Source organism: Oryzias latipes, chromosome 16, assembly GCF_053564925.1.
Source record: "Oryzias latipes strain Hd-rR chromosome 16, Olatipes_Hd-rR_3.1".
In the NCBI taxonomy this organism is placed as follows: Eukaryota; Metazoa; Chordata; class Actinopteri; order Beloniformes; family Adrianichthyidae; genus Oryzias; species Oryzias latipes.
The window spans coordinates 34,118,999-34,131,563 of NC_136252.1; the positions used below are offsets into that span (position 1 = coordinate 34,118,999).

The 12,565-nt window shown below is 45.8% G+C and overlaps 1 protein-coding gene across 6 annotated transcripts in view; it reads left to right on the top strand.

Moving 5' to 3' along the window:
* The window catches only part of rftn1b (raftlin, lipid raft linker 1b), a 263,821-nt gene extending 253,906 nt beyond the window's left edge, over nt 1-9,915 (top strand). For all 6 annotated transcript variants that reach the window (XM_023964740.2, XM_023964742.2, XM_078933636.1 and 3 more), the window contains 2 exons: nt 4,833-4,908; nt 5,501-9,915. In XM_023964740.2, coding sequence (XP_023820508.1) covers nt 4,833-4,908; nt 5,501-5,995 — 571 coding nt within the window. In that variant the 3' untranslated portion in view covers nt 5,996-9,915. The remainder of the gene's footprint in view (nt 1-4,832; nt 4,909-5,500) is intronic.
* The last annotated feature ends 2,650 nt before the right edge of the window (nt 9,916-12,565 follow it).

Consider the following 12,565-nt stretch of genomic DNA (forward strand, 5'->3'; position numbering starts at 1 on the left):
ATCGCCCAGGGCGCTATCTTGTAGGAGGCGGCCAAAAAATAAAACCGTTGCTAGTTTTTTATCCACCCTAGTTTTCCTAAACTAGAGCTGCCCACTTCCCCGTAAAGTTAAGGAAATTTGCGCTAGGGCGCCCCACTCTCGTGTCAACGTGCTGCTGTCATGACAGTATTTTGCGCTGACGGCAGAACAGGTAGAGGACAACAGGTAGAGAGGCGGAGGAGGGGCTTAGACAGACGGAAAAGTCCATTCAAGGTTGTGGATTTATTCATTCATAACTGATGTCAGGGTTGTATTCAGCTCAAGAAAAAAAAACAGAAAAATGTGGCATTTTTTACCAAAACCAGCCTTCAAAAACAAAACACAAACTGATGCGTGTTAAGTGTGAACTACATTACACACTAGATCTTAATTGTGAATTCATTTTCATTCATTCATTCATCTTCTTAACCGTTTATTCCCTTTTGGGGTCACGGGGTTGCCGGAGCCTATCCCGGCCACTTGGGCGTAGGCAAGGGATACCCTGGACTGGTCGCCAGTCTGTCGCAGGGTGGAATATCCTCAATCACACATCCATTCACTCTCACACTCACACCTATGGTCAATTTAGAGTTGCCAATCAACCTATGAAGCATGTTTTTGGACGGTGGGAGGAAGCCGGAGATCCCGGAGAAAACCCACGCATGCACGGGGAGAACATGCAAACTCCACACAGAAAGGTCCCCCATTGATGTTGTGTTTTTCATGAATTCAACTACACAAATATATTTTACCTATGTGATTAATAAAGTGAAATCAATTATATAAATATTTTTTGTGTTTGATGGTATGCAGGCTTTGAGTTATTTTGGGCGGGGCTGGAAAGGGGGGTCAGGGTGGGGTGAGGGTGCCGTCCAGTGTTTCGCCCGGGGCGTCAGACTAGCCAAGACCGCCTCTGAAAGAAGCTCCTACAAACAGAAAGTCAACAAGTTCCAGATAAAGAGAGAATAATCCAGCATTTAGGAAGAGTGGTGATGGTTCTCAGCAAGAAGAACCTTTACAGAACCATGAAATCCTTCAGTCTGCACTCAAATCCAACATGTGTTCTCACATTTTAAAGACGATTAGGACATAAGAGCATATGTCGGAGCTGAAAATCAAAATATCCACAAAACTCCTCTGGGTTTGAACATCAGCTGGAAATAGGAATTTATAAAGAGATTTATTTGAATAAACCCTAAAAATATATTTTTTAAAAGTTTCAGATGAATTCTGCAAACATGTACATGCAGTATTTTCACCTGGCACAGTGTATGCTCCGCCCACACCATGTTTTTCACAGTAATTAGTGAATAATAACTTCACTATTTTTATCCTTTGTTTTGTTCAACCCCCCCCCCATCCCGCTTTTGAAAATATCACAACACAACATCACAGTGCGGCTAATTAATCAGTTGATCTACACGCCGCACAAGACAGCGCGCGCTCCTCAGAAACACGCTCGGTAACAACGGTTGATGATCTGTTTCAGATTAGCAACCGTCATTACACTTTGTTTTTTCTGGAGACGCCGCCGCTCTCAACCAGGAGCTTGCAAACGATCGGGGCTCGCCGTCTGACGGTTTCCAAGCTGCGTCTGGTGCGGAGGGGTCGGGGGAGGCGTCAGCCATGTGAGCGGCGTCTGAAATGGGCCGCTCCTCCTCGCAACATTAACTCTGGTTGTCTTCGTCGGAGCGAGCGTTCAATTAAAGCAGATGGTAATTACATTTTGGAGCCATTAGCTCCGGTGAATGGGAATGTCTCTGCAGAGGCGGCGGAAGCTGTGAACAGCAGAGAAGCAGGGAGGTTCAGAGAAAGTTTAGCTTCTCCATCTTTAGCCGTAACCTAAAAGGGCGCCGCCACTGCTCCTGGAGGTTGACGTTGGTGCCAGATTTCGGCACCGGAGCCACCATCAGTGTGTGAATGTCTGTAAAACTCTTTGGGTAGAAAGGTGCTTTAGTGCTGTGGTAGAGAAGTATACATTTACATCATTTACCACCAATGACAATTGAACACGCAAAGAACACACAATTCAACTTAACAGCATCAACTATGTTATTTTAACGTGACAAGTGCTCCGTGTGCGCAATATAAAAGTTATACATTGGTGGTAAATGCGTGAAAAGGCCGTCAAACAAACGTGGAACGCCACAAATCTACATGTGCATCTCACAAAAACTGCACACAATTAGGTGCGATTTGTGTAATTGTCAATCGACCAAAGATTTTGAACAGCTTGAAGCTGAATTCACGCAAAAGACGCCCGTCGGCCGAAATCCTTGACGGACATCTGCGTACATCGACAAATGATAAACGCAGCAAACACTCATGAATTACGTAGATCACGCATGGATCACGAAAGGGCGAAATTTTATACACAGAAAATATGCCAAATGTACGCGGTGGCGGTGGGATGTGGCCCACAGGTCATCGCCGGTGTGTTTTGCATTTCCCTTGAGGGCTCGAACGGCAGCCTCAAGAGACAAAAATGGAATGTACCATTGTTGTGTGTGTGATAAGTGTATCGTGAATTATTCATACAGATAGTGGAAGTTGGACCCGCTTATGACGTACAGGTGAGGCTGTCGTACGGCGGCCCTACCACACACTGTAGTGCTGGCTCCTCACTGACGAGCACTGCATGCACAGGCTGTGCACGTGATGCTTATGCACCCGTAGGACGTCCCCACAAACTACACTCTGCCTAGTTTGCTCAGTTCTAACAGTCAGACTGCAGCAAGGAGTGCGCACGTGTCATTAGCCAACGGGATTCTTGCGCAGGATTTGGGGGGTTGAATACCTGAAAAGTCTGTGTGACACGCCTGTGTCTCCCCCACCACACCTTTACATGTTGTGGGGTTCACCTCCGTGCCGCGTACAGCTTTGATCATTTTTTAGCCCGTATCCACCCATAAGGACAGTTGGGACTAAAACTTTAGCTGGTTCTTATTCTATAACATTTCCTGCTTTGCTGCTTTTTTTATAACCACTAACAGGTGTATTCAGACACGCCTACGAATGAACTGCAGGCTTTTTCTGCTCCTCGCGGCTCCACAGCATCAGCTCTGGCTGCAGGGCTCAGAGAAGGCCTGTCACTTTCTGCGTCATCCACTTCTCTCTGCTTTAATGGGCTGCAGCCTGTCTGCCAGTTGGTTATCAGCTTTACTCGTCAAGGCAGCCGTCCAGCGTTCTCGATGGATGAATGGTGGAAGGAAGGAAGGAAGGAAGGAAGGAAGGAAGGAAGGAAGGAAGGAAGGAAGGAAGGAAGGAAGGAAGGAAGGAAGGAAGGAAGGAAGGAAGGAAGGAAGGAAGGAAGGAAGGGAGGGAGGGAGGGAGGGAGGGAGGGAGGGAGGGAGGGAGGGAGGAAGGAAGGAAGGAAGGAAGGAAGGAAGGAAGGAAGGGAGGGAGGAAGGAAAGAAGGAAAGAAGGAAGGAAGGGAGGGAGGAAGGGAGGAAGGAAAGGAGGAAGGGAGGGAGGGAGGGAGGGAGGGAGGGAGGAAGGAAGGAAGGAAGGAAGGAAGGAAGGAAGGAAGGAAGGAAGGAAGGAAGGAAGGAAGGAAGGAAGGAAGGAAGGAAGGAAGGGAGGGAGGGAGGGAGGGAGGGAGGGAGGGAGGGAGGGAGGGAGAAGGGAAGGAAGGAAGGAAGGAAGGAAGGAAGGAAGGAAGGAAGGGAGGGAGGGAGGGAGGGAGGGAGGGAGGGAGGGAGGAAGGAAGGAAGGAAGGAAGGAAGGAAGGGAGGGAGGGAGGAAGGAAAGAAGGAAGGAAGGGAGGAAGGAAGGAAGGAAGGGAGGGAGGAAGGAAGGGAGGAAGGGAGGGAGGGAGGAAGGAAGGAAGGGAGGGAGGGAGGGAGGGAGGGAGGGAGGGAGGGAGGGAGGGAGGGAGGGAGGGAGGAAGGGAGGAAGGAAGGAAGGAAGGAAGGAAGGAAGGAAGGAAGGAAGGAAGGAAGGAAGGAAGGGAAGCTTGGTGGGCTTTGGAGGGCTTTAGATGGAGAGCTCTGTCCGTGTTCAGAAGGGGGTAGATTTGCGGCGGGCTTTCCGGGCTCTGCAGCCATCGTAAGCCGACCGTTTTGAGAGAGGTGAACCGGGCCGCCAAGCTTTGAGAAGCTTCGGACCCTCATCTGTGTCGGGTTTGAAGCTGACGGCGGCGGAAACGGAGGAAACCCCACAAAAAACCCCTAACAGAGCTGTCAGAAGTGAGGAGATGGGCGCTGAAACCTAAACTGGCAGCTGTTTAGGTGGAAGGAAACGGTCACGCGATGTGAGTCTGTGCGAACGACATCTGCATTTCCTGCCTCCATAAATCTGTCAGAGCTGGTGCAGATTATCCCTCTCAGAAGCAGGAGTGTGACGTGGGGGATTATATTTGAGGAACTGAAAAGGAAAGAGCGTTTTCTTCACAATGAGAGGAAAGAAACGACACTGACAGATGACTGCGGAGGAGAGGTGGAGCTACAAATACGAGTCTTTCTCCTTAATCTGTCAGATAAGAGAGTGAAGCAGCAGCAGTCATTTGATTATCTTGATGGATGGCCTCAGCGACAGCCTGGTGTGGCAGGATTTTACCCGGAGGAGTTTACTGTGAGGGATGGCAGCGCGTTTTTCTTTAAAGAACAAAACCATAAATTAGGAAATGCTCCCAGAGGACTTGATCTCCTATTTTTACAACATGCATGAATCATGTAAAAACAGAAAAGCTTTAAGATCCCAGGTCAGGACTTTTTCTCACCCTGAACATTTCTTCAGTTCCGTCCTCAAACACCAGGTTACGTCTACGTACCGGACTCAACTTGTGACTTTTTTCTCTTTTCCAAACCCTTTAGTGACGGAAGTCTGTCCACCAAACAGATCGTGTTCCTGCAGAGACCCGTCCTGAGCCGAAAGAGGAGAGAATCAAAGGTACCTCCTCCTCGAGTTCCTCCATCAGTCCTGTCTTCTCCTGCAGATGTTGGTAACACCTGAAGATCACATTTCTGCACCTTGAACTTTCTCTGGCATTAGGGATCAAAACTTTTCCAACTTATGTTACTCAAAAGACATTTTTAGAGACCAGGAGTTGGTCAATAAGAAATTAGTGTGAGTTTATGTTTTAGTTAATGATTAGTTATTAGTTATTGGTATTCTGAAGATCCAACTGTTCCTCATTCACTGACAGTTAATTCATATGTGATTGTTGATATGTGTAAACTATTATTAAATTATTTGTAATTTACTAGCATCTTATTCATGATCTATTACTAATTAATAAGCCATAGTTAAAAAAACAATAAAAAAGTTATAAAGTCATGTATGACTCATTAGCTAAAGTCTTTTTCATGCATTATTGTGCTCTAATAAGGTACATTTCTATGTCATCTCACATAGTCATTTCAAAGCTGTTAACTAACAGCTTGTTAATGATCTATTACTAACTAAAAAGAAACAGATATAAATCAATAACATGCAGCTACAAGTCGTTTAAACCTCGTTAACTAACAGTTTGTTGTTTCAGAAATTAATCTTCAAGACCCGAAGCAAGTCCAACAAGAACAGCACCAAAGACTCTGCAAAGAACAAGAGGAAGAGGACTAAAGGGGAGAAGGACGCTGAAGATCCTAAGAGCTCCAACAACACAGGAAAGCAGGAAGACGGCAAGAAGGAGGCTGAAACGGCGAACGCCGCCGCCACCGCCGAGGCGGATGAAACTCACAGAGGAGCAGAGGAGTCGCAGGAGGACAGACAGACTGAAAGCAGAAACGAGAAAAACAGCCTGGAAGTGGAGAAAGAAGTCGCAACCGTGGCGCTGGAGGGGGAGGAGCTGAAGGAGAGGAGTGAAACCGTGGCAACAGTTGAAAAGCAGAGTGAAACCAAAGACGAGGAGATCGTGATGGAAAACGGCTTAGAAGGAGAAGAGGAGGAAAAGGAACGTGAAGAGATTGAAAGCAGGAAAGGAGATTCTGTGGAGGCGGAGCTTAAGGTGGAGGGAGTGGCTGAGCTGCATGCCTAGCTCCTCCCACTTTCCCTCCTGACTGTTTTTTTTCCGGCGTGGTCCTCATCAGCTCCTTTTTGCAGTGCCCCGCCTCCATCCATCCATCCATCCATCATGTTTGATCCCCAAAGACCTTCTGAAGGTTTTTTTGCTAGGCGCGGTCCACTGTACCACCACGCACGCTGAATGTACCAGCAGATGCTGGGGAGGAACCCATGGAGGCCTGCTCCTGCAGCCACCTGCTAAGGAAAGGAAGCAGATCCGGCAGGTTCTTGGAGAACTCGGTTTGATCGACTTTTTCTCCTCCTGAGGAGAAAGAAGGAATAGAATTACTTGTTCAACCACAAAGGGGCGCTAGATCCCCTTCAGCGCCGGTGAGCTAAAGGATGACGCCTTCCTGGCTTCGCCACGGACTTCCATACAGATAAAGCTCTGGCTGGACGCAGGCCCGACTCCTCCCCCAGGACAGAAGTGGAGGAGGCGGGGAGGGCGTTTGTTGCGACAGGCAATCCAAAGTGGGAGGAAGTTACTTTTTTATGCTGAGCTCTAAGCCGCCAAGTGCTTCAAAGAGAGCTCCTCACCGGGCGTCGGTGGCGAGCAGAGAGCTCACCTTCAATCCAGAATGTTCCGCTTTCAAAGCCAAGTCAGAGACGGAGGAAGTTCCACTGAATGTTTGCACCTCAAAGCCAAGGCACACCTTTCAGTTGAGTTTCATACACGCCGATGAGGAAGTTCGTTTCTGCCTCTTTTCTTTTCTCCTGGGAGTCAAAATAAGAAGCTACTGTCTCTAAATCAGGACCACCGAAGACCAATTTCTCTGTCAGAGATGTTTAGCAGAGTGCATGTAAAATGTGGAGAGAGGACAAAAAAGCATAGCTAAAGTGATGAGTCATAACTAAAAACTCATTTTCCCCTGAATTACTTTATCCAGAAATATTCTGTAAATATTTCATATGGATGGAAATCTGTCCGACGTGTTAAAAATGTGTTCACCGCCTTGAAATATTAAGGATTTGAGAATCGCTTGAAAAAGTCACACAGACTCAGATTTAGTTGGGAACAATGTAAAGCGGTATCCATGACAACGGTTGATGCTGGCAGGCGTCTAAAGCTACCATCAGAAAGAAGTAGCCATTCCTCCAGTTCTACTACAGCAGAATCCCACTAAAGCCTCGTTTCCACTGAGCGGTCCGGTACGTTCCGGACCGATCCTATATTTTGAGTGTTTCCATTATAAAATGGACTCATTAAGCCGGTCCAAAGCGTACCGTCTTTGGAACCCCGTTGGTTGTATGTCCATAGAAAATTGGAAAGGTTGGGGTGGAACTACTGTCATCACACAATGAAACCCGTTGATTGGCAGAAGGTCGAACCAGCTGCAACATTTTCGTCTGTATTCCTCTTTGCCGCCCGCAATCTTCTCTCAAACGCCTTTAAATAGATACGAAGTACCAAAATCTAAGAATAAAAAAAAAAGCATCTGGTTGACCTCCGTTGTTGTCGATAGCTTCACTTTTGCTGTAGTCACACTACTATGACGCCAAACTTTGCATAAGGTGTACACCCCACATGCGCCGCGATGGCCCCACTTTGAGTGCAAACACTCACCTGAATTGCCCGGACCATTCTAAACCAGCCTTTGATTCAAAATAGAAACCTTATAAATTGTTGAGGTCCATAGCAACCATATGATTTTACGCTTCACTGGAGCTGGTTAATATGTCCACCAAGTTTCCTTCCCTTATCTCAAACTAAATCGTTCGGTTTCCATAGCAACCATGTAAGAAACAGTTTTATAGATATTTGATGAGGATTTCTAGCTTTTTTCTTACTAGAGACTGCCATATTGGTAATACCTCTGTGGGAACCTAACCGTTGCGCTTTAGCCCTTTTCTCAACACCGTGAAAACAGTAACTCATTATTTTGGACTTCTTTTCCTGCCATAGTTTTTCCTGAAACTGGCAGAGATAAACGTTGATGCAGTTTTTCAGTGAGAGCAGCTGAAACGGACGTTTGTAGGAACAACTGACAGTGCCTGTCTGGGTCCGTCACGGAGATCTTGGTTCTGTTACCTCCGGCTCTGAGGGCGCCTGGGGGGGCGGACGTCCCGGCGGGAGGCAGGTGGCGCCATTCCCGGCGCACAGCTCCAAGTGGCTGGCTAATGGATTTTACCAGCGGGGGCTCTGCCTGTAATCATGCATTTATAATCACTTTTCTTGGGTCGGGTGGGGGGCAGGTATCGACAACGAGACACCTCAACACGTCAAGGACTTCTCCTATCAGAGAGCTGTCCTTACAGCAGAGGATGATGGGAAATTCTGCTCCCTGGACATAAACGGTCCAGTCTGTCGCCACAGAGATTTGCTTGAGTGTCTGAAGGCGAATGTTTTCGTGCGTAGAGTAGCTGCTGAAACCGTCCAGCCGTGTCCTGTGAATGGCTTCAGTCCGCCGTTAGACGTGTCCGCTAGAGGCGTTTGGTGATCTAAATGTTCTGTGTTCCTTATCGTCCCACAGGGGGCTTTGGCTGCCGTTGCTCTTTTATCGCTGGAGTTCAGAGCTGGGGGGGCGGGGCGGGGCTGTGCCCCCCCTTCATGAAGCTGTTGTGTTTTTGGACTTCGTTGTGAATGTTTTATGTTTTTTACTTTGCTGGGGGCTTTGCGTCGCCTCCGCTGAAGCTCACGACCATTGGAACGGCGCCTCCTCCTCCTCCTCCTGGGGTCGGTTTCACCGCTGAGGGGGAGGCACGGCCCTTCTGAATGCACGGCGGCGGCGCATGAAGTCATCACTGAGGAGGTCGAGGGTCAGAGAAGGGTCATGGACTGATGACACTGAAATGTGATGAACCAGGAAATATTGTGGATATTTGATCCTTTTTTCACCGGAAATTTGACTAAATCTGGACACAAAAAGGGGGTTTCTCAAAGTTAATTAAAACCGGTAGTTAAATATTTACATGACTATAACCAAAATATACATTTTATGTAAAATTTTCCTAGAAAGGCTTAAAATAATCAGGGAAAGCTGCCTTCAGCTTGTTTTTGTTCAGATCTAACAAAGACACGCATCACTATTACAGAAATCCTGTTTCAAATAGTTCATCTTCTGATCTATTTTCAAAGTGTTTCCTGTCTTCTTTTAATCCTGATGATGCTGTTTTTAACCCAAATTTTAAAAATTTAAGCCGTTTTTTAAGACATAGTTCCTGTGGGCGGGACTGTTGATGCGGAAGTAACGATCCGCTGATTTCCCATCATCCCTTTGTTTACACTCCTACCTGCTAGCTTACAGCCCCTCATACCCGTAAACCTGTCCAGCCGTCCAGTTTAGATCCAGATTCCAGCTCAGACGAGGAAAACAAAGAGAAATAAAGACTCAGAAAGGACATTTTAAGCTCAACTATTAAATATTATTTAATATTTGTAGAATTTAATATTGTAGAATCAGGATTCTACAAACACAGATAAAGGAGGAGTTGGTTTGTGTTTCCTGCCGCCGTGGCGTTTAGGACGCCATCTGCCCCACAATCCCACAGCAACCCCCCTCTCAGTCCCCTTCAGGGTTCGCGGGACATTTTAGTGTCCACTCTCAGAGCGGACGCAGGTGCAGGAGCAGTGTTGGCGGGAATGAGGAGGCGCTTGAACGTCTCCTCGTGTCTCCTCTCAGCTCAAACGTCCGGCGCCGCCGTAAACAAACATGGCGGCTCATTTCCTCTCTGTGCTGTGAACATGGCAGTGGGCGGTCTTCTGGGCGCTCACAGGTATTCTGGGATTCTGTGTCTGAAGTTTCTCCTATCAGGAATGTTGGGGACCTCTGATCATGCGCCGCCGCCGCCGCCGCCGCCTTCCAGATGGGAGAACGTTTCGTCATCAGTGTGTCAGCTTTCCTTTGGTTGCATCTGTAAAATTTGTATATTATAAAATGATTTATATTTAATGTGTCCGTGTGTCCGTGCGTCTTTTTTGAGAAGATCTTCTTCCTGTTGACTGTCGGTGCGGATGGAAGGAACCATTCCAAGCGGGAAATGGTTCAGTCCTGCAGCAGCAGCAGTTCTGGACGGAAGGACCAGATCCTTTTCACAGATCTCCTGTCTTACAGTACGAGAAATAACCAAATGTTCAAGCAAAGTTCACACACACACCACCCGGTTAGGCCTACTACCAACGTTTCATTGACCTTTGACCTTCAGAGGGGACCACCATCTTGAATCCCCCCCTTTGGTACCTTCTGCAGATGTTGATGCGCCGCCTCCTAACTCCTCCACCATCATCGGGAAGCTAATTGGGAAGAGTGTTGGGTTAAAGTTTGGAAATGTTCTCCGCTGTTCGCACAGGTTTTTCTGGAAAATCATGGAAGTGTATCACATGAACAAAACAACAGGAACATACAATGTGAACATGTGAGGAATGTGGGCGTGGCGAACAAAAACATCCTCCAATGCCAAGGAAATTTTTATATAATTTCTCATTTATTATTCTCATTTATTTTTAATATTTGCACACAATTCCTTCTCTTTTCTGTGCAGCTCTACGTTGTTTTTTTTGGCTTTAACTCATCGCACCACTCTGCGTTTTCAGTTTTGCTGTTTCTGTGTCGTCCAGCTGAACCGACAGGACAGAAATCTTTTTAAAACCAGCGTCCTGTTATTTTTGCACACAGGAGGTGGATGTTTGTACAAACTTCTTTTGTGTGTGAAGCTAAACTTCGTTTTTATTTTGGGCTTTAAGCTTTTTATTTTGCCCAAACTAACTTAGTTTTGGGATTTTTTTTGTCTTAGAATGTAGAATTAAAACAAAGAATTTAGTATTTAGACGTTACTTTTCAGGTGATTTTCTGTTATATTTCAATCCTGGGATTTCACAATTAAGAATTCAGTTATCTTTATTTATCTATTTTTCTGTTAAAGTTGAACCAAACTGCAGAACGGATCAGATTAACAATTCTCCAACCCCGACATCCAGCGGCGTCTTCCTCCTTCATCTTTCTGCTCCAGCGGACACTCATCTTCCTGCCCCTGTGGCGTTTATGAACCACATTATCTTTGCCCCGCTGGGGGCAGAGCGTCATTACCAGTGTTTCTGATCGCGACCCAAACCCAGACGACACACCGATCCCCTCAGGCTGTCCACAGAACCATCAGAGGCGGAGTGAGATGCTCTGCTGAATTAGACAGAGTTTCTGTCTCCGAGGAGCCAGAATCTGGAACTGAATCTGAAAATGATGATTGTGCGCCGTACGTTCACAGGACCCTGAGCTTTGACTGAAGACCTTCAAAACAGGATCCTGAGGTCCACTGGAGCAGAACCACCTCAGTCCAGCAGACGTTTGACAGACAGAACTGAATTTCTGTCTCCAAACCTGCAGCTGAGATTCGGGTGACGCAGTGCTGCCACCTGGTGGCTGAAACGGTAACTAAAGACTCCCAAACCCAGAACCTCCTGGACCCTGAACTTCAATGCAGATCAGTCAGACAGAAGGACATTCATGTACGTGAAAACACTCTCAGATTCTAAATAAATCATCAAAATGACTTTATAGATGAACGTTCTGCGTTCAGACTTTCACATCTTCTGAGGACCAAAGTTTGTCGAACGTCAAAAACTGTCAAAGCAGATCATTTCAGAACTGTGTCAGGAGGAAAAAACATATTTTAGAGAAACAAAATTCCAATAAGATTCTGAAAATCAAACTTTAAATACCAAAAATATCAGATTGACCTCAATAAAGACACTTTGAAGGAACTTTTTTTTTCCATGAAGCAGTCCAAACTCTAGAATAAGAGGTTTGTTGTAAAATAAAATGAAAAATAAAAGATCAAAAGTCACAGATGTAAGATTGGAGTTTGAAGTTTTGGCCCGAAACTACAAGAAAAGAGTAAAATTTGTTTAAAAGCAAGAATTCTGGCAAAATGAAACTTAAAAGATATAAATAAAACAGAAACAAAATAATCATATTGTGTCTATAGAAATCTAAAAATTCACTAAAAATAAAACAATTTCCTGGGAGAAAATGGTCAAAACATCAGAATAAAAACAAAATAATGTGAAATGTTGAGTTTTGGCTTTGATTTAAACGAATCCACCCTAAACAATCAAGGATTTTAATCGTTATCGTCATTTTTTTGTTTAACCTGCTGCCTAAATTGATATTAAGGTTATTGGTTTTTGGAAGACTTGTGGTATTTTCTTGTCTTTATCACTAGAAATCCTTCATGTGAGAGACGCTTTTCATCAGATTTCTGTGGGTTTTTTACTTTTTAAATACATAAATGATCTTTCCTTTATTTTTTTTACTTTAGAGTCGACGTTCTTGAACCCATAACTGAGGGAGAAGGTGTCTGAGATGCTGCAGAAGCTGCTCCCGTTCAGCCTTTTGTTCTTCACATGGATGAGAACTGGAGCTGCAGCTGCAAAGCATTGTGGGACAGTATTTCTGTTGCTTGAGGAGATAATAAAGGAATCATTGAAACTCTGTTAATATTTGATGGAGCTCCAGCAGCTCGTTTTATGGGATCTTTGCAGACACTCCCAGGGTAGTTTCTTCAATTTGGAGCCTTCAGAGATGAAAACGACTCAAACATCAAACACAGA